Here is an 18,390-nt window from a genome sequence, read left to right on the forward strand (position 1 = left end):
ATCAGGGATAACTTCTTCATACTGGCTTGGCCAGCTGGGGGTGATTCACGGCTGGATCTGCTTTTCACTAACAAGGAAGAACTGGGAGACGTGGTAATCGGTGGCTTGGTTATCAGAGCCTGGGCTGGAGTGACTGAGAGTGGAGTTCATGACTCTGGAGGGGCTGAGGAAGGAGAGCAGTAGGCTACAGAGCCTGGCTTCAGGGGAACAGACCAGTTTATTCAAGAAACTGGTAGATGGGATCTGCTGAACAGCAGCTTCCAAGGGTAAAGTTGCTCAGGAAAGCTGGCAGGAGAGCACAAGGATCCTAACACTGAGAAAACGAAATAAATGGCTTAGTATTTTCAGCAATGAGAAAGCAAAACTGATGTGCTGTGAAGAGAAAAAGAGTGACTAAATGGAAATTAAATTAAGGCTGGGGTTATCATAAGATCTGTATTGTTTGGTGAATTCATCCCATTCAAATGCAGTGTGCTTTAATATAGGCACAAGTAGAATTACTTAAAAACACAGTGACCAAGTCATGTCTGCAGAGATGAGAGGCTGTGTTGTGGAGAGCAGTGACTGAAAAGAAATGAAGAGTTGGCAGTGGCTCAGCCAGCAAAAATTAATTTCCAGTCTAATGCTACCGTATAAGCAAATAGTGGATTCCTTGACTATATAACCAGAGAGGTGGCAAGTAGGAAGAGACGTTATTTTCCTGCTACATATGGCACTGGGGAGATTTTTGTAGTAATACTGTGCTAGCCTCCGGTGTCCTTGTTGTCAAAAGAATGCTGAGAAATTACTTGAGGCTGGAGAAAGTTCTTTGCGTGGAGAGACTTAAAGAGCACAATCTGTTTGGCTTATCAAAAAAAGACTGGAAGGTGGTCACAGTGATCTTTAATCTTGCGTAGTGAGAGGCGTAACAAGAAAAAGTAACTATAAGCTGAAATCAAACAAACTCGAATTAGAAATTATGCACATTTTTAACAGTGGAAGACATTAATGGTTGGAATATGCTGCCAAGGGAAATGGCACATCCAGTATCTCCTAAAGGCTTCAGTTAAAGAATAGATGCTTTTCTCACAGAAGTACACTAGCTGAACAGATAGAATTCGATCCGTGCCCTGAAAGTCTCTCAGAGCATGTAGTTGTTGCTATTACATAGTATTTGAATTACCATAACACTTAGAAACACAAGTGAGAGGCCAGAGCCCTTCGCCTCTTTGGTCACTACATGAAACATAAGTGAAAACCCCATTCTGTCTTCTGAAGATCTTCTACTCCAAATCTACAGGGGCACCGACAGGCACAGAGGAGCAAAGAGAAAATATAACAAGTGCAAGCTGCCACTGCTCATCCTGTGCCTCTCCTTGTTTCATAATCTTGTGGTTTGGCAGGAGCCCAGCTTACTCTGGCGTGTGTGGGTAGGTTGGCTTTAGGAATTGAAGAGTAGGCATGGTACAGGTGTGTTTGTGCCGGTATCATCTATCTGTGACTACAGATGGTTTTGCTGAGTCTGGGGCATGTCAGGTTTTTACTAATGTTACCTGACAATAGAATTGATCCCAGGAATCTATTTACCCGCTCTGCCAACCAGTCAAACCACCAACTGGTCAGACTCTTGCTGCAGTACCTGAATGCAGACGTATCGCATCTGTTATTGGACTAGTATACAGTACGACTGCAAGATTGTAGCATAATAGGGCCGTAGGATAATTCACGTTGGGAAGGACCTCTGGAGGTCTCTAGTCCAACCTTCTGCTCATAGCAGAGTCAGATCTGAGGTCAGAACAGGTTGCTTTGTGTATATATAGCTCTTTTCTTGTTTTGGAAACTCTTAAATTGGGATCCAGACATAATAGTGAGGGATTTTGGTCCTTGCAAGAAAACCATCTGAATTCACCATCTGTATTGTGATTGACACGTACCCACTGAAGGTCATCCACCATTCTCACCATATATTAACTGGCCTTGCTATGGAAATGCACCTTGCTTTGTGGGCAACAGGTGTTGCAGGATTTGTGCCTTGAGGTAACAGAGAGAAGGAAATAAAAGAAATTTTCCCCAACTTGTATTTCATAATTCCAAGAAAACCTGAAGCTGCATCAAATTATGCAGAACTGGAACTTAACACATTCTGTGAGTGAAATTGGATCCTTCTGCAGAACAGAAGAGACCAACCAGAAATATATTTGGAAAGTGAAGTTGTTAAACATCTATATTAGTAAACTGATCTTTGTAAATTATGTTGATGGTACATTTTCAGAAAATACAACTATTTTCATAACAGTTGTACATGCTTTCTGGGAGCCATGACAGCAGGGTGATGGTAGACTAACTGGATATGGGAGGATCTGAGCAAGTAGTTAAATGAGTGATACATTTTATTAATTGGTTCAAAAGAATAAATTCAGTCTTAGTTGTAATCATAAGCAAGGCACTAATAAATGATCACAGAAAACTATACAAACTATAAAAATTATACTGTAATTGTACAATAGATAAATATAATTTTATTCCTTAGCACTTTTCATCAATGAATCTCAGAATATTTTACAGAGGTGTAAGAAATAATCATTATTAGACCAAAGCTGTAAACAGAATAAATTAGGTGAGAGTTATCTCACAGGGTAAAATTTGCTCTTGATGATTTTCCCCTTACGCTCATTTTGGAAGACCAAAGCTTTCCTCAGTAAGGGTGTTGGATTTTGTTGGTTTGTGTTTGTTTTTTTTTTAAGCAGAGGGTAGTATTTGCTTCTTGCAGGGTTCACACATGGGAATATTTTGATACTTTCATTTTCACAGCTCAACTGATACTGGGCGTCTTGGCATATATATATATATATAGCTGGCAAACAATTAACTTATTATTACACAAAGGATTACCAGCATCTAAAGAATTGAAAGAGAAAATTTAAAATTTTGTGCTACTAAACTGAATACAAATTTCTACCAACAGCATTTAAAATACACATCAGTTAAGAGAGATGTAAAATATAAGAATTTAGCTGTGTTGAAAATAACAGTAGATTTCTAAACCGTTATCACTGTTTGAGTCTTTAGACTCCTATAAGCAGGTGGAATTCTAAGTTACAGTTCTTAGAAAAAGAAACCATTTATAAAATGGTTACTCTTTTGAAAGATGTCATTGTATCCTGCAACAGAAATGTGCATAGGTTGGGTCTTCGTGATCTCAATACGAAAGCACGTGAATTAGGCATGAAAACAATAACTGTGTGCTTTTTGACGTTGTTCTGAACAGAATCTTTTGGAGAAATAGGGCCACAAGTATATTTAGAAATAAGGTTGTTTAATATCGTAATGAAATACTTTCAACAACGGAGACTTTTCTTTAAAAATTAATGGCTTTGATTCTTGACACAGGCACTAGGGAAACCATTGTCTCAGTAACTCCAGCTTCTCCTTAGTATGAAAACCTCAGGAGTCAGTGACACTGCTCTAACACTAACTTGGAAAATCCATTACTAGAGGTGAGAAGTACAAGATGCTTCTTCAGTCTGTGTTCTCTACCAGAATACCAAGCAAAGCTTCCCACTACAGTCAGCAAGATAGTATTTTTGTGATCTTCACAGCAGTTCTCCAAAAGCAAGATTAGCTGTCGTGTAATAACAACAGTGACGCAGAATGTGACAACAAGCAGCCTCCAGGTGAAGAGTCTTTGTATCATTACAGTCTCCCCCACTAATCAGTTCTTGACAGTACCAAGATATAAAGGAAGCTGAGGAGGAATATGTAAAACAGCATGCAGATAGCTACGCAGTGGAAAAAATTATCAATAAGAGGTAGAAAAAATACGGGAAACAGCTTTGTGGAGATAATAAAATTGCTAAAGAGCATTTGCTGTTAATAGCCTGTTTTTCATGACACTAATGAGTGGTTAATTATTTTTGTTTTAATTGAAACATATGTCACAGTTGGTAGTATTTTGTGCTTCCGCTGATCTAAAGCTACTGTTCAAGTGCACGTTGCAATCAGTTCTCAGACAATGCTCTCTTTGTCAGCAATACAGAAGTAGAATGATTTTGATTTCTCCTTTTGGAAGATTTATACCCTGGAAAACCCACAGTTCCCCTCTGTACTTGCAGATGGTCAGTTAAATACTCCCATCTGGTTATATTTGTTTTTCTCTGGTTCTACTTAGTTTTTTCTTTAAAAAAAGGGAAAAAAAACCCCAAACCCAACAACACAAAACAAACAACTAACCACAAGTTACTGCATGAGCAGCAGAACTAATAATGCCCAATTTCATATGGATCTGTGCCCTGTGTCTTTATACCGCACTAACCCAGGCATCACCTCTTTGTCCCGCGTGGCCTCATTTCCTCCTTCCATTTCCCCTGCGATCTCATTTCCTCTTCTTCCCCTGCAGCACTTCTTCTTGCCATTTGCCCTGCATTTGTTTTTCGCTGTTTTGCCCCTTCCCCTGCACTGCCTCTCTCCCTTGGATAAGCTGCGGCACATATGCTAATTAGCTCACATTACTATTTTGCATATCCCACGAAGGACTCCACAGCATTTCACAAATATTAATGAATCGATCCTTAACAATAACCTTGCTCCATAAATATGTTCTATTGTTCCTATTAAGCATACTGGAAGGTTGGTCTAGTTTATCCTTGGTTGGTCATAGCTTGGTCAAGTTTATCCTTTGTTAATTCCCCATTTCACTTCTCCTGGACTGACCATTAATTTGTTCTTTTCTGGCTGTAGTGTTTGTTCAGAGCAGCTGTTGTCTCATTGACAGGGGTTGTCAGAGCGTAGCCAGCTCTCATTATTTTATCACAAGCCTTGTGATATTTGATATTTCAGACGATGAGGACTACTTGAGAAATTCACCTTTTGTTTATTATAACAAGTTTATGGCTCAATAAGCTACAAAACTGAAAAATGTGATGGCAGGATTGAAAATGTTCAATACGGTGAAAATAAAAGCGCATGTATTTTTTAAAATTACAGCTATTTTAAAGCCTCTATACCTTGTGATGTCATGGGGTCTGTCTCAGGTTCATCATTTAAGACTGCAGAAGCTACTGACCATTTCCCATTTTGGAAAGGAGGCTGGCCTGCAAAAAGCAAATCACTCAGTGAAGGCTGACGTTTTCTGACCACAAATTCAAACTCTGCTAAAGCACCTAGAAGAGAATATATAACTGGAGTTATAATCACGTGTTAAGTGCTTTAATGCAGACAGCAGTGTGCTTTTTACTGTTGTAGTTTCTGTACTTGATTCTTCTTTCTCTTTCTTTCAAGAGGCTATGAATGCAGGATAGGATTTTCTTTTAGCATCCAGAAGATATGCAGAACTTGAGTAAAACAATAATGTTTACTGAAAGATTGTTACAATCTGCTCTGTACTTGAGTTTGCAATAACTCTGGTTACTTCATGTATTGTTAAAAAGAGCATTTTGTAGCACTATTAAAACCATAAACATTCTACTTTGTCTTTATGTATTTATACAATAAACCCAAAATTTAATTTGGCATATTTTGAAAATAAATTTATACTTACTGAAATTCAGATAACACAAAGTAGAAAACATTCTTTTACTTGAAATAAAACTAGCAATATTTTATATAGTCATTTCCTTCCAGCAAAGGTTCTTTGCCATTTTGTAAGCAATTAAAACCAATTATGTTAATGGCTCTGATTAGAGCAATTAATGAGAAATACAGCTGGCTACCTCAGATATCAATATGCTAATATAGTGCCATAGAGTATTTATAGAATAGAGAATGATTCCACCCACATTTTTACTTTGCACTGTTGCATCCATCAGGCATGTTGCCCTTTTAAACTACAGCACCTGATGTTGAGAAGTTGGAATCACAGGCTCAGAACAATCTCTGGCACCCATGGAGGTCTTTAGTCCAATCCTCTGCTCAAAGCAGGTCCAGCTAGATCAGGTTGCTCAGGGCCATGTTGAGTTTCAAAAGCTCCAAGGATGTAAATTCCACCATCTCTCTAAGCGACCTAGTTGAGTTTTTGACCACCTTTACATTAAAAACGTTTTCATTATCTTGAGTCAGAAATTTCCCATGTTCTAACTTCTGTCCATTGCCTCTTCTCCTTCTACTGTGCACCCGAAAGGTGTCTGTCTCCATCTTCTCTCCACCCTCCAATGAGACAGCAGAAGAGAGATATAAGATTTCCTTCTTCTCTGGCAGTTTAGAAAATCCAGCTATTTCAGCTTCTTCTCACATGTTCCTGAGCTTCAGCCCCATGACCATCTTGGTGGCCCTCTACTGGGCTTGCTCTAGCATGCCAATGTTTCTTGTGTCCCGGGGAGCCCAGAGCAGGATCCATACTCCAGATGTGCTCTCACAAGCGCGAAACGGAGAGGAAGGATCCCTTGCCCTGCTGGCTAACCTCTTGCTAGCACAGTCCTGGATGTAGCTGACTCCGCAGCACAGGCATACTGCGGTCATCCACCAGGAACCTCAGATCCTTTTCAGCAAAGCCCCTTTCCACACAGCCAGCCCTCAGCCTGTCCTGTTGCATGGGGCTGTTCCAACCCAAGTGCAGGACTCTGCATTTGGCTGTCCTGAACTTCAAGGTTTCTGTCAGCCCATTTCTCTAGCCTGTCTCAGTCCCTCTTAATAGCAGCCCTGCCCTCCAGTGATTTGACTGCTCCCAACAATTAGGTATCATCTGCAAACTCACCTGAGAATTAGCACCAAAAAAACTGTTTTGTAATACAGTTTCAGTGAGATCTCATCAGTTCAAACTCAGTGTGCCATTATAATAAACTGTTCTTATAGGATGATACTTTACATCAGGTATTACATTTCAGCAGCAAACCTCATATTCAGATCTGCTGAAAGCTAAATCTCTTTGCCCTCCAAAGTTAAGCTTGTCTTGAAAAACCAATTGGCATAGATTGAGTTTCTGTTAAAGTTATACTTTATAGTGAATAAAATAGTCACATGCTAGAAATCAGATAAGGAAAAGGTCAGCTAAGTCTGGCCCTTGCCAGTCTGCAGTTTTCTCCTAGAGGGTATTTGTTTTGGTTTGGCCTATCTATTTCAAAGTGATTGAAGGCCAATTCTGTCCTGTTTATTCCTTACAGACAAAAATTCTTTGAAGACATTGAAAGTTTTGCCTGAACAAAGTCATCAATACACAAGAACTGATTTTGTGACACCAAAATCACTGAGAGCCCTGCCGTTGCATCGGTGTGAGATTAAAAAATCACCTCCTAGTTCCCGTCTAGCAGGCTAAGGACAAGCACTGAAACATTTACAGCCAGGAGAAAAAAATTCAACCCCAGGAACTTTATGTTTTGTGGACTGTGGTCATCTTCAGTAATAACAGGAAATATCTCAGAAATAGTCAGTGCACGGTAAGTAAGCTAACTGGGACTGTTGCATACAAATCTGATCACTGATACTCAAGAGAGATGTGTGGGAATGGGAGCCTGCTATGTGCCTGGAGGCTCCAAGAGCCTGCATTATTTAGCTTAATAAAACAAAGGTGCAAAGGGGCTGTCATTCTTCTGTGTGAATAGTTACAAAAGAAGGGCAAGCATTGTTGTTTTTCCAATTAGAAGTACACCTAAGATCAAACATAAACAAATGAACAGAAAATAGCAGTATGTTCCTAAACATTAAGTCAGTTACTTTTTTAAACTGTAGTTAATACCTCCCAAGAGGACTAGCAAAGGGCTTAAGGAGGATTGTGAAAGATCAGTGTTTTAAAAAAATATATTTTTTATATATATATTCTATCCTTGTATTCAATACATTATCAAAAGAAAATGCCCACATTATGCAGATTTACTGCTGGCAGCAGCTCAATTCCTCCATGACAGAGGAACAAAAAGTATCTGTAATTACCACCTGTGTCAGCCAACGAGTGGCTGATCACCTTTAATCAAAAGAACTAAATATACAGCAAAGTTGATGCTGACAATATGAGGAGCTGCTTGTTCCTGGCTAGATGGATTGGACTCAGGAGAGGTTACACAGAGACAGGTGACCTCAGAAAAGTAGTAACACTTACAGGAAGTTTGAGAAAACATTGCTGGTTAATGAAACCAGCTTCCTGAGAAGCCACTCGGTTAGTAAGGCAGGAAAAGGGCATTAATTGCTTTCGAAATGAAGTTGGATAAATCTGAAGTTTGATAAATGGATTATATTATTTGGTACCTGTGAGAAGGTGGTCGCAGTTAAACAACAGCTTCTTTGCAAGTTCCTGATGATTACTGTATGGTCAGTAATGAACGCAGTGTTCACTGACGTACATATACAAGTAGAATGCCATGTTATTCAAATATACAGCTGAATGACAGAACTTGTCAGTATTTCAGATTTTATGTGGCAGTTGAGGTAACGATGGAAGAAGGGCCATTTGTTTGGCTTCAATATCAATCTGCCTGCATCTAGTGACATTCTGAATTAGCAATTAATGTGTAACTAACATTAGTGTAAGGAAAACTTTGACCCATGTGTGACGTGCCCCATCACAATTCTTGGTCTATACAGTTTTTGCCTTTTTATTTCTCTCAACGGCACGCTGTCATTATTTCCCATTCCTCTCTCCATGAAATGCCTCACTGGCAATGCAGTCAGTACGGCCACCTGTACTGGCACTTGTGCGATTCCACAGTGAGACTGTTCAAGGAGTTTGTCTGTACACTCATTTTGGGAGGTGACTGGTTGCTTAGACACAAGTTTTATTGATTGTAACACCTATGAAACTAGGCTCAGGCTTGTGGTTACAGAATGGGTTTTGTGAATGAGGAGTTGAACTGACTAGCAGAAATAAAAAGGTTGTTAGAGCTAGAATCATCAGGGAACTAAAAAGACCAAGAGCTAGAATCATTGGGGAGCTAAAAAGACCATCAAAGGGGACAGAAGCAGGACTCTGAGATGACATAACACAATCCTTTTGGAGTGGACAATGGAACAACGGGGTCAACTTAAGAGGTGACACAGATGACTTTGCTCGGTAACTTTTTGATCAGAAACGCAGGGAAGGTGCTGCGCTTCTGTGGACACGTGCCTACCACGGGCTAACCAATTAACTTCACAGTCTTGATTTTCAATTTAGACTCTTGGTTTTGGACCATTATCACAAGAGGAACTGCAGATTTCAGTCCTCTTTATCTAACACCTATTCTCAGTTATTTATTAAAATTTTGCTTGAGTCATAATCAGCTATCTTTTTTTTCATGTAATGAATGTATTACGTGAGACATAGGAGACGTACACCCTACTTCAGGGAAATGTTTTTCATTTTTCACCTCAAAGCCCTTTACAAACTCTCATTAATTTAAATTCCTTCCACATCCCTGCTGAATAACCTAACAGAAATGGAATGTCACACTCGAGATCTCCGTGTGTATCATTTGGTCCTCTGAGTGTAGAAGCGAGCCAGATCCCACTGTGCATTAAAATTTCAGTGAAGGATTCCTGACAACCCCGTGTGCAGAATCATCATAGCGCATTTATTCTTTAGAGAGAGCTATTGTCCAGACAGATGCAGCAGAGAAGTGTCAGAAACAAAACGAGGCTCTCCCAAAGAAGATACCAGAATCCTGACTATGGGAGCTTGGGGACTGGAAATGTGTTTTTTTTAGCATAGTACTTTCCACTCTGAAAAACAAAGTGATGTTTATCTAGTCCCCACTCCTCGGACTTCTAATGAGCCCTCCCTTTCAAGTTCCTTTCCCCAGCAACTTTTGAACTGGCTCCCATTGAAGCTGTTTTCCCTGTCTTGCTCTACCTCCAAGCCAGAGAGAGTAGGAGGGAAACTCAGTCCACCATGGTGTAATAAGATTTCCAGAGTACATTAATGGGTGGAGCACCAGCCACGGGACCTTCATGGGGTTTTAGATCTTCACGTTAAGCTGGGCGTTGCCACTTATGTTCACCCCACTCTTGAGGACGTGGCATTTCTGAAGCAGGACCAGGTGCAGTGTTTGCTGCACGGCCTAGGAGAAAGTGGAATCTGGATCTTGCAACTGCAGTTTGATCAAAGAAAAGCAGTCTAGGCTGCGTTTCTGAGGGGATGAGGCAGGGCAGTAAGTGAAGCACCTGCAGTCTGGAATGTAGAGCTGCAAATCTCCCCCACATATGCTTGGCTGCCAGCTCTGGTTTCCAGAGCAGAACTCACCCTACAACTTGTGCACCTTTATCTGCTGGAGACAGACATTGTTAAGAAATCCCTTTGTGAACAACATCCACAGGCTCTGCTGCCTTTAGGTGCTCAGTAGGCCACAGATTAAGGAAACTCCGTATCAAATGTTGGCAGATAGGATGGACTTCTGGATCGGACCCAGACGGCATGCCCAGTGAATGATTCAATGGAGACAAACTGTGAAACATGATTGTTTCTTCGAAATGTGGAGCTAAAGAAGGATCCTGGGAATGTGCTAATCAAGGTAATTTTTATGAATAAAAATATTACTGACATTTTGAATAAAACTGTCATGCAATTTATTCAGGAAAAAAATGCAGGGAATCCTGAATGTCTTCCTTGGCCCCAAATAAAGCAGAGTTCAATTAAGTTCACAGCTACTGCTCCCTTACAAATTACACTTACATGCTGTACATGTGGACATGAGTTTCAACATGTGGAGTTTATTCCCCATTCTTTCCTGCTTGATATGGAGAAGATTTGTCGTCTGTAAATCACTGGCAAGAGCAAGGAGTTTAGCTCACTGAAAATGCTTATCTTTCTTTATTCAATAATGCCTTTTAGGATTTGGCTTCCTTGTCTTTACTTTGCTTGCTGTCCTCCCTGAAATCTCTCTTTCTGTTGCCAATATGCTTCCCCACCTAAGAGCTGTCCAGGCTCACAACTGTCTTCACACTTGGAAAAGTTTCGCGGTACCTAGGCTGAATGCATGCTAAATGATACAGATTTTCTCTGTGCAGATGTCAGGTGCTGTAAATTCTAGATTTTTCATGGTGCAGAGCTGGAATAGACACATTTTTCTAAATATAACACTTTACTCCAAGAGATTTCGTGTGTAGATGTGGCCTCTGTCTGTCACAACATGCCCTGCCAGCTGGCTTTGCAGGCAGAACCTGATAGCGTATCTAATCCTCCGTATCCATTCTTGCGATCCATAAATATTAAGCTAGCTTTCAAATGATGATAGAAAGGGCTTACGTTTTGCAAGACAACATCAGAATAACCGTGAAATTAGTCAGAAGATCAAATATGTTTTTATATGCCACTTTAAGTAATCATCCCTCCCCTAAATCAAATAAGCGCTTCTTTCATTTAAAACAAAAATTCCTGCAGCAGGGCAACTTTTCACTGGGACAAGTTTTGAACTGTCCCTGCGTGTTCAGCTCAGGGGAGGGAGGCCCTCTTTTGACCCACACCCGCCTGCAGTCCGCTTCCCATGACAATTCCCGTCTGCTCTGATAGGGACGATGCACAAACGCAGCCCGGGAGGCTGCTCACCAGCCTGCTTCCTTTCTGAGGCACCACACAGCTGATGCGACCTGGGGCCGTACACAGGCTCTTTGTTCAGATTCTGTACTTCATTTGCCTTTGTGGAAACATCTGCCACACAAATTGGAGATTATGGATTACGATAATGAGAAACTCCAAACCTGAGCAGCCTCTTCACTTCTGCCGTTGGTTTGCTCCTCTGCTTCTCCACGCTCTCCCGCTGCCCAGGACTACCTGGATGTCCCCTCTGGCACCTGCGACTGACACACAGTAGTGGAAGGCTCACATGTCAAATTTAAAAATCGGTGCACTTCTTTAATGTCGTAAAACAACTGCTTGGCTGCTTATATTTTGCATTACCAAACGTAATCGCTTCTGGACGGCGGGCCGGCCCCTCCACCACACACTGCACTCCTCGGGACCCCGGACCTTTCCCGCCCCCTCCCCGCCGAGCCTCTCCGAGCCCCGTCTGGCGGCACAGCCATGAAAAACGCGGCGCTTGCCCCTGGCGTTAGCAAAAGGGTCAGACTGCTGCCGGGGCAGCCCCGCGGCTGTCTGTCGGGATCGGCGTACGCGGGCTCCCCTCAGCAGATTCACCTCACGCGGGCGGGCGGGAGGGCAGGCGCCTCCCCGGGACTTTCTCTCAGGCGCGGCGCGGGCAGCCCCGCGAAGGCCCCGCTGTTAAGGGCGGCCGCGGCGCCGCCTCTCTCCTTTCGCCTGCAGCCGCCATTTTGTAGCCACACGCAGGTTGGCGCGCCGGGCCCCGCTCGCCGGCCTCAGGTGTCTCCGCGGCTCCGGAGGGAAGCCGGGCGGCTGGGCAGGCTGTGCTGGCGGCGGGGCGAGTGGCCGCCGGCTCGGCTGGGGACGGCACGGCCTTGCTGGGGCGGGAGGCTGAGGGAGCGGGGAGGCCGCGGTCTGCAGGCCGCGGTGCGGGGTCCCGTGCCAGGCCAGGCTGGCCTGGGCCGGGCCGGGCGGCTGCTGAGGGGAGGAGGGAGGGGACCGCCGAGGACGGCGATGGCGGCGGGTGCAGGCGCGGCGGAGCGGGGCTCCGGCGAGGCGACGGCACGTGTCGGCGGGCCCGGTCAGGCCCGCGGCCGCCGGCGGGATGTCGGGGGCTGGGGAGCGGCCCCGCGCAGGCCGGGCGGCTGGGGCTGTTCCCCCGGAACAGGCGCCGGAGCGGGGAGTGGGGGTGCGGTGGGACTCGGGCTTCCCTAACGTGCGTGGGGGCCGGCGGCCTGCGGGGTGCGGGCGCCTTGTGCTGGGTGTGACAGGGGCCGGTGAATCGGGTAGTGGAGGTCGTCTTGCCTTTTGGATGCCCTCTGAGGAGAGGCTGAAGGAGCAGAGGTGTCTTTGGGGGGGGACACCTAATAGCGTCGTTATCGAGAAGAGGGATCCCGGTACTTGACAGGGGCACGTGGCACAACACGATACAACTGCCTTAAGCCAAAATGAGAGGCTCAGAGAGGATGGAAAAGTTTTTCGTCGTAGGAACGGTCAGGCCTCCAGACAGCCTGCCTGGGAAGGCTGTGCAGTAGTCTCTCTCCATCCTTCAAGGTTTCAAGACCTGACTGCACAAAGCCCTGAGCAACCTGCTTTGAGCAGGAGCTTGAACTAGGTGACTTGCTGGCATCCATTCTAACCTGAGTTACCTTGTGGTCCTCTAGATACTGTTTTCGGTGAATGTCTAAGCTAATAATATTGCTTGAGCTGACACAGCAATTTGGAAGTGGTGGCATTCTGAATAGGCTTAAAGAGTTGATTTTTCCGAAATGTCGAAGTGCCATCAATCAAACTTCTAGTGAATGAACTAATACTTCTGAATAATTTGCATTCATTTTTACAGTAATCAGCCAAAATGACGAACACAAAGGGAAAGAGGAGGGGGACGCGTTATATGTTCTCAAGGCCGTTTCGCAAGCATGGTGAGTATACCTTGTAGTAAGAACACTCTGTTAAATTACTGACCCACTGGATGTCAACAGTCCCTAAGTAGCATTTCTAAACCGATGGCTTATATCAAAGGATATCTGACAGCTTGAGCTGAAAACTGTAGAACAACATGCAAATAAACTCTCGGCTCTGATGGCTTATGTACTGGTATTCTGATTGCTTCACGGTAGTAACAATGCTAATTGTATCAGTGTGAAAGTGAAATGAAGAAAATATTTCAGCAGTTACTTAGAGTGTACAGTTTGTTGCCTCTTAGCAATGAGCAGTGATAACAGCTGTGTTCACAATGAACTAGTGAATAGTTGTAATGTCTTTTCAACTTCTGCATTAGGAACAAGATTAAAGCTGTAATTTTTCCTTATTTGGATTTTTTTTTAAATTGGGAGCTTAGGAAGAGGTAATTGCAGCTGGGTAAGAAAAAGGGCTTGATTTCTCAGTTTTAGGTGTTTGAAATTGCATTTAAATTTGAGGTATTTTTAAGAAAACTACCACATGCATGATCTGTGTCCCCCACCCCATTTTGTGTTGGTGTGTGATATTGTAAGCTTCATAAGTATCCGAATTTGTATTTCTTAACAGGAGTTGTCCCTCTGGCTACCTATATGCGCATCTACAAGAAGGGTGATATAGTTGATATCAAGGTACTTTCTAAAATGCTACGTAATTAAAAGTTTAAGCAGTGTAATCATTTACAGTGTCCAGTTGTTTGAGATAGTCTCTTTTGTTACTCGGGTCGTGTGTCAACACAAGTACCCGCTGCTCACTTTAGGAGCAATAATGAAATGACAGCGCTACTGAACCAATAGTAATGCTTCAGTGTCGCATGCTGTATTATGTGGGTTTTTTTGTATATGTGTATAGATATGTTTTATGTATTCGGCGGTGCTCCATTACTGTGTGTTCAGCTGAAAAAAATGCGTGAAAGGTGCCATATCAAATATTTGGGTGGTTGCACGATGGCTACCAGCAATACTTTCATAGAAATCCCAGCTGTCATTTTAGTAGATGTGCTGTTTTGCCCGATTTGCACCTGCTATTCAGAAAAGCCAGAAGAGTTTATGATGGTGTAGCTGATGGTTAGGTCTGTGTTGCTGTATCATTGTGGGACTATAGTTAAAATAGGTATGTATAGGGATGGTGCTTGCGAAGCCACATTAAAACTAGAAACAAAGAAATAAATGTAAGGGGTGCACCATATAAATTAATACGTGGGGGGGGAGTGAAGCAGCATTTCCTGTCGGTTGGTATTTTCTAGAACTTGTCGTTTAAAATCTACTGTACTTTCAAAATTAAGTTGTAGTGAATCTGAAAGCCTTTCGCCAAGGATTCCTGCTTTGTTGGATCCTTTAGTTTCATTTGAAAGGCAGAGTTTTGTAACAATCACACAGAAGATGGCGTGTAATTTGCTTCTGTCTTATTTGACTCTTGGAGAACTACACTGTTCAGAATTAACACTTCTTGACACACTGAAGCTTGATGATGATTGTCTTCTGTGATTGCTTGCTGAAAGCAAAGTGATCAGTCATTTCACCGACACTGAAAGCAACCAGAATTGTCATAGCAAAATGTGGTAGTCTTCAGGTATAAAATGCATTATGAATTTTAATGTGTGAATAAAAATAGGAGTATTTTTAAGTTAGTCTCAAGTAATTTAAAATGTGTACTTTAAATAAGTTTTGATAGAAAAATCCTTGGTGTTGCTGCTTTTTCTTTTTTTTTTCTTCTCCCAATTAAAGTTTACCCTTTACTCTTGTTTTGCCTGTTAACAGGGTATGGGTACTGTTCAAAAAGGTATGCCCCACAAGTGTTACCATGGCAAGACTGGAAGGGTATATAATGTTACTCAGCATGCTGTGGGCATTATTGTTAACAAGCAGGTTAAGTAAGTAATTAAATTCCATATATTGAAACTTTGTGTTTGGGAAAGCTGACCTGTAATTGCACCCTCCTATCACTTTGCCAGTTAGACAGTTATTGTCTTGATTGGTCATTCAAGGTGGGTAAAGTGTATATCCTTTTTATAACCCAAGCAAATGATGCTCGTTTGACTTGGATCCTGTCAGAGGAAACAGTTTTTTATTTTTCGGAGCAGCACTTAGTGACATTACCTTGATCTCTGGTATTCAGTGATAGGACACGTGGGAATGGTTCAAAGCTGAGCCAGGGGAGATTTAGACTGGATGTTAGGAAGCATTTCTTTACTGAGAGGATGGTCACACACTGGAACACGCTTCCTAGAGAGGTGGTTGATGCCCTAAGGCTGTCAGTGGTTAAGAGGTGTTTGGACAGTGTCATTAGTAATATGCTTTAACTTCTGGTCAGCCCTGAAGTAATCGGGCAGTTAGTTGGACTAGATGATCGTTGTATATTTCCTCCAACTGAAACGGGCTATTCTAATCTACCTAATGGGGATTTTCAGCCAACTTTCACATTGGTACTGAAGCCCTTTTTAAATTTGTAGCTATACCCAGCTCTGTTCAGCTGATTTTATACAGTTTAGTCAGAACAGGACAAGTTTGGGGTTTTTTTCCTACAAACTGGATTAAAGTACAGTGGCAATACAATTCTTTGTTTGTGTGCTATGAGGTTAAAATTGTGTTTTCTGCAATCTCAATCCTAAATTGTCAGCACATTCTTCTATATTAAGAAACTTTCAGTTATATGTTGTATCTGATTTGCATCTGCAGCTATGTATTTTGAGTGATTGCCCTTTAAAGAAAAATTATCTGTCATTGAGCTTACGGAGTTACTCATATAAGGGCTGTAAAACTAGCTTTGAAGTAGCCTTTTTTCAAGTCTAGTAGAATAAAAACTTACTTCCTTTCTTAGGGGCAAAATTCTTGCCAAGAGAATTAATGTGCGTATTGAGCATATTAAACATTCCAAGAGCAGAGATAGCTTTCTGCAGCGTGTGAAGGAGAATGAAAAGAAGAAAAAGGAAGCAAAAGAAAAAGGCATTTGGGTTCAACTGAAACGTCAGGTAATACTTTTATCATAGTTGATGCATTGTTGATTCAGTTCACCAAAAGAAATTGCTGGAACCAAACCAGTTGAGTAAATGTTGTTTTCTTCCAAAACAACAGTGTTAGGCTGTAAACTGAGCTCTTTCTGTCTGTCTTTGAAAAACAAAACCAAAAAACCACCACCCCACATGAAGCTGTTTACAGCATTCTGAAAAATCCAGGTCTCTGGCAGATTGTGTTGGAGATGTCTGATGCCTGCACCCTCACTTGTGTTCGCAGTCCTTTTACGGGAGGTTACTGTTTTTAACAGTAGAGTGGCAGCATCAGTGTGTCTGCGTCTGAGCTGTCCGATACGTGTTTGGTGCCTGAACAGAGCTGCACTGTTGCTGTGTGGAGATTGTGTCCTTCGCTCTGAACAAAGGGACGGATGCTCCCTGTTCTGTTGCTGATCTCCAGCGGAAGCTCTGGCTGATTTCTAGGATCAGTGTTGTCTTTGGTTTAGTTGAATTCAGCAGCAACAGTTTTTGTTGCAACCCTTTGAGAAAAGAACGAATAATAAGACTTTTGGAGGAGATCATGGCTGTTGCTTCTGTAACCGCACGGTACATCACTTCATGTTGATTTGGATTAGTAAGTTGTAGAGGGTGAAGTGCAGGTTTTTTCATTCCGCAGTGAAAGTCAAGCATGCTTCCTAGCAGATCATTTTCTTACTGCTATTCTTTGAATCAATTTTTAAGGAGGCTAGGAATGGTAAAATTGCTGTACTGTTTGTATATGTGTTAAATGGTTGTCAAAATTAATTTTGTGTAAGGTTGAGTTTGTGCCATGAGTTTTCTTTTTTTTTTTTTTACAGCCTGCTCCACCCAGAGAAGCACACTTTGTGAGAACAAATGGCAAGGATCCAGAGCTGCTGGAGCCAATTCCCTATGAATTCATGGCATAATGCACGCTTAAAAAAAAAAGTAAATTAAAGATTTGGTTTTGGACAAGTGTATTTGATGGTGGCTGATTCCTTTAGGTGTTTTTTACAGATGCGTTAGAAAACTTTTATTGAAGTTTGTTTATTTAATTTGTTGTTTAAATCATCTGCAGCTTTTGCTGATCAGTTTAGTCATTTATATAGACCATAAATCCTGGGAACACTGAAATTTGCTAATGCTTAGTGATGATCATGAGGTAATGTGAGAGGACATGGAGTATTTCACCAGCAAACTAAGCGTATGCTAAGGATTGTACAGTGTCACTTTAAGGTTTTTTTTTTTGTGGGAAGAGAGAGAACGGGCTTCAGATTTCATTGATACAAGATTTTGGCTAAGAGGCCTCAGATTAATACCGAAGAAAAACTGTGGAAATGGTTTTTGAAAGCAACCTCTTGAGAAATGGCTGTGGGCGGATTTTGGTGTTGTACCATTGTAACCTGTAAAAAAAGGGTATTTATAACATCTTCGGGCCAGTAAGCATTCTCATGAAATGGTAGTCGTTCGGAAACATGGCTTTAATTCCAAAACTGTCAGCCTTTGTAATTTGATTTTTATCTTCTTAATTGACTGGCATAGCTGAACACTTGCGGTTTGTGTGTTTATTGTGCGTCTGTGGAATCTAAACACCTACCTGGATGTTGTAAAGCATTCCACTCATCCCATTGATTTATTGATACTTCACAAAAACCCAGTGCTGCCTGCCCAGGGTTTGCTGAATGGAAGAACATCTTTAACTGACTACTTACTAACCAATGCTATTTTTGTGAGCTTTGTTTGAAACAGTGTGAAGCTTGCTGAAGAAACTGCTGAAGGTAACCTACTCAGTTAGCTTTGAACATGTATTAACTCAAGCTTCACTGTGTTACAGATGTGGATAAATAATACTTTGCCTTTCTAAGTGTGATGTAAGGCATTGCTTAACTACCTCAACTAAGTGATGTAAAACTGATGTCTACATATAGAGAGAGTGAAGTAGTCAATTGTAAGACAGCTATTGGGTTGGGGAGTAAGGAATGGGGAGATAATCAGGTTTGCTTTTTGCCTTAATGCTGAAGTGCCTTAAGCAGAAGTGTCAAACTGTGTA

At 42.0% G+C, this 18,390-nt stretch overlaps 1 protein-coding gene and 2 non-coding genes across 3 annotated transcripts; all 3 read left to right on the plus strand.

Moving 5' to 3' along the window:
* Window positions 1–12,083: 12,083 nt before the first annotated feature.
* RPL21 (ribosomal protein L21) lies at window positions 12,084–17,320 on the plus strand. Its single transcript, XM_075419780.1, has 6 exons — window positions 12,084–12,193; window positions 13,257–13,335; window positions 13,943–14,004; window positions 15,133–15,245; window positions 16,193–16,343; window positions 17,180–17,320. Exons 2-6 carry the CDS (start codon window positions 13,269–13,271, stop codon window positions 17,267–17,269), a joined length of 483 nt encoding a protein of 160 aa, XP_075275895.1. The 5' UTR covers window positions 12,084–12,193; window positions 13,257–13,268; the 3' UTR covers window positions 17,270–17,320.
* Window positions 14,834–14,908, plus strand: LOC142364349 (small nucleolar RNA SNORD102). The gene has a single exon (XR_012766252.1). It is a non-coding gene; the product is annotated as a small nucleolar RNA SNORD102 (small nucleolar RNA).
* On the plus strand, window positions 15,305–15,437 carry LOC142364374 (small nucleolar RNA SNORA27). The gene has a single exon (XR_012766266.1). It is a non-coding gene; the product is annotated as a small nucleolar RNA SNORA27 (small nucleolar RNA).
* Window positions 17,321–18,390: the final 1,070 nt, after the last annotated feature.

Source organism: Opisthocomus hoazin, chromosome 1 (assembly GCF_030867145.1).
Source record: "Opisthocomus hoazin isolate bOpiHoa1 chromosome 1, bOpiHoa1.hap1, whole genome shotgun sequence".
Taxonomy (NCBI): domain Eukaryota; kingdom Metazoa; phylum Chordata; class Aves; order Opisthocomiformes; family Opisthocomidae; genus Opisthocomus; species Opisthocomus hoazin.

What these genes read in the sequence shown, in the direction of transcription:
- RPL21 (XM_075419780.1), top strand. Translation starts at nt 13,269, where the DNA reads ATGACGAACACAAAGGGAAAGAGGAGGGGGACGCGTTATATGTTCTCA. An exon ending in GTGATATAGTTGATATCAAG is followed by an intron (nt 14,005 to 15,132) that starts GTACTTTCTAAA and finishes GCCTGTTAACAG; the next exon opens with GGTATGGGTACTGTTCAAAA. An exon ending in GGGTTCAACTGAAACGTCAG is followed by an intron (nt 16,344 to 17,179) that starts GTAATACTTTTA and finishes TTTTTTTTACAG; the next exon opens with CCTGCTCCACCCAGAGAAGC.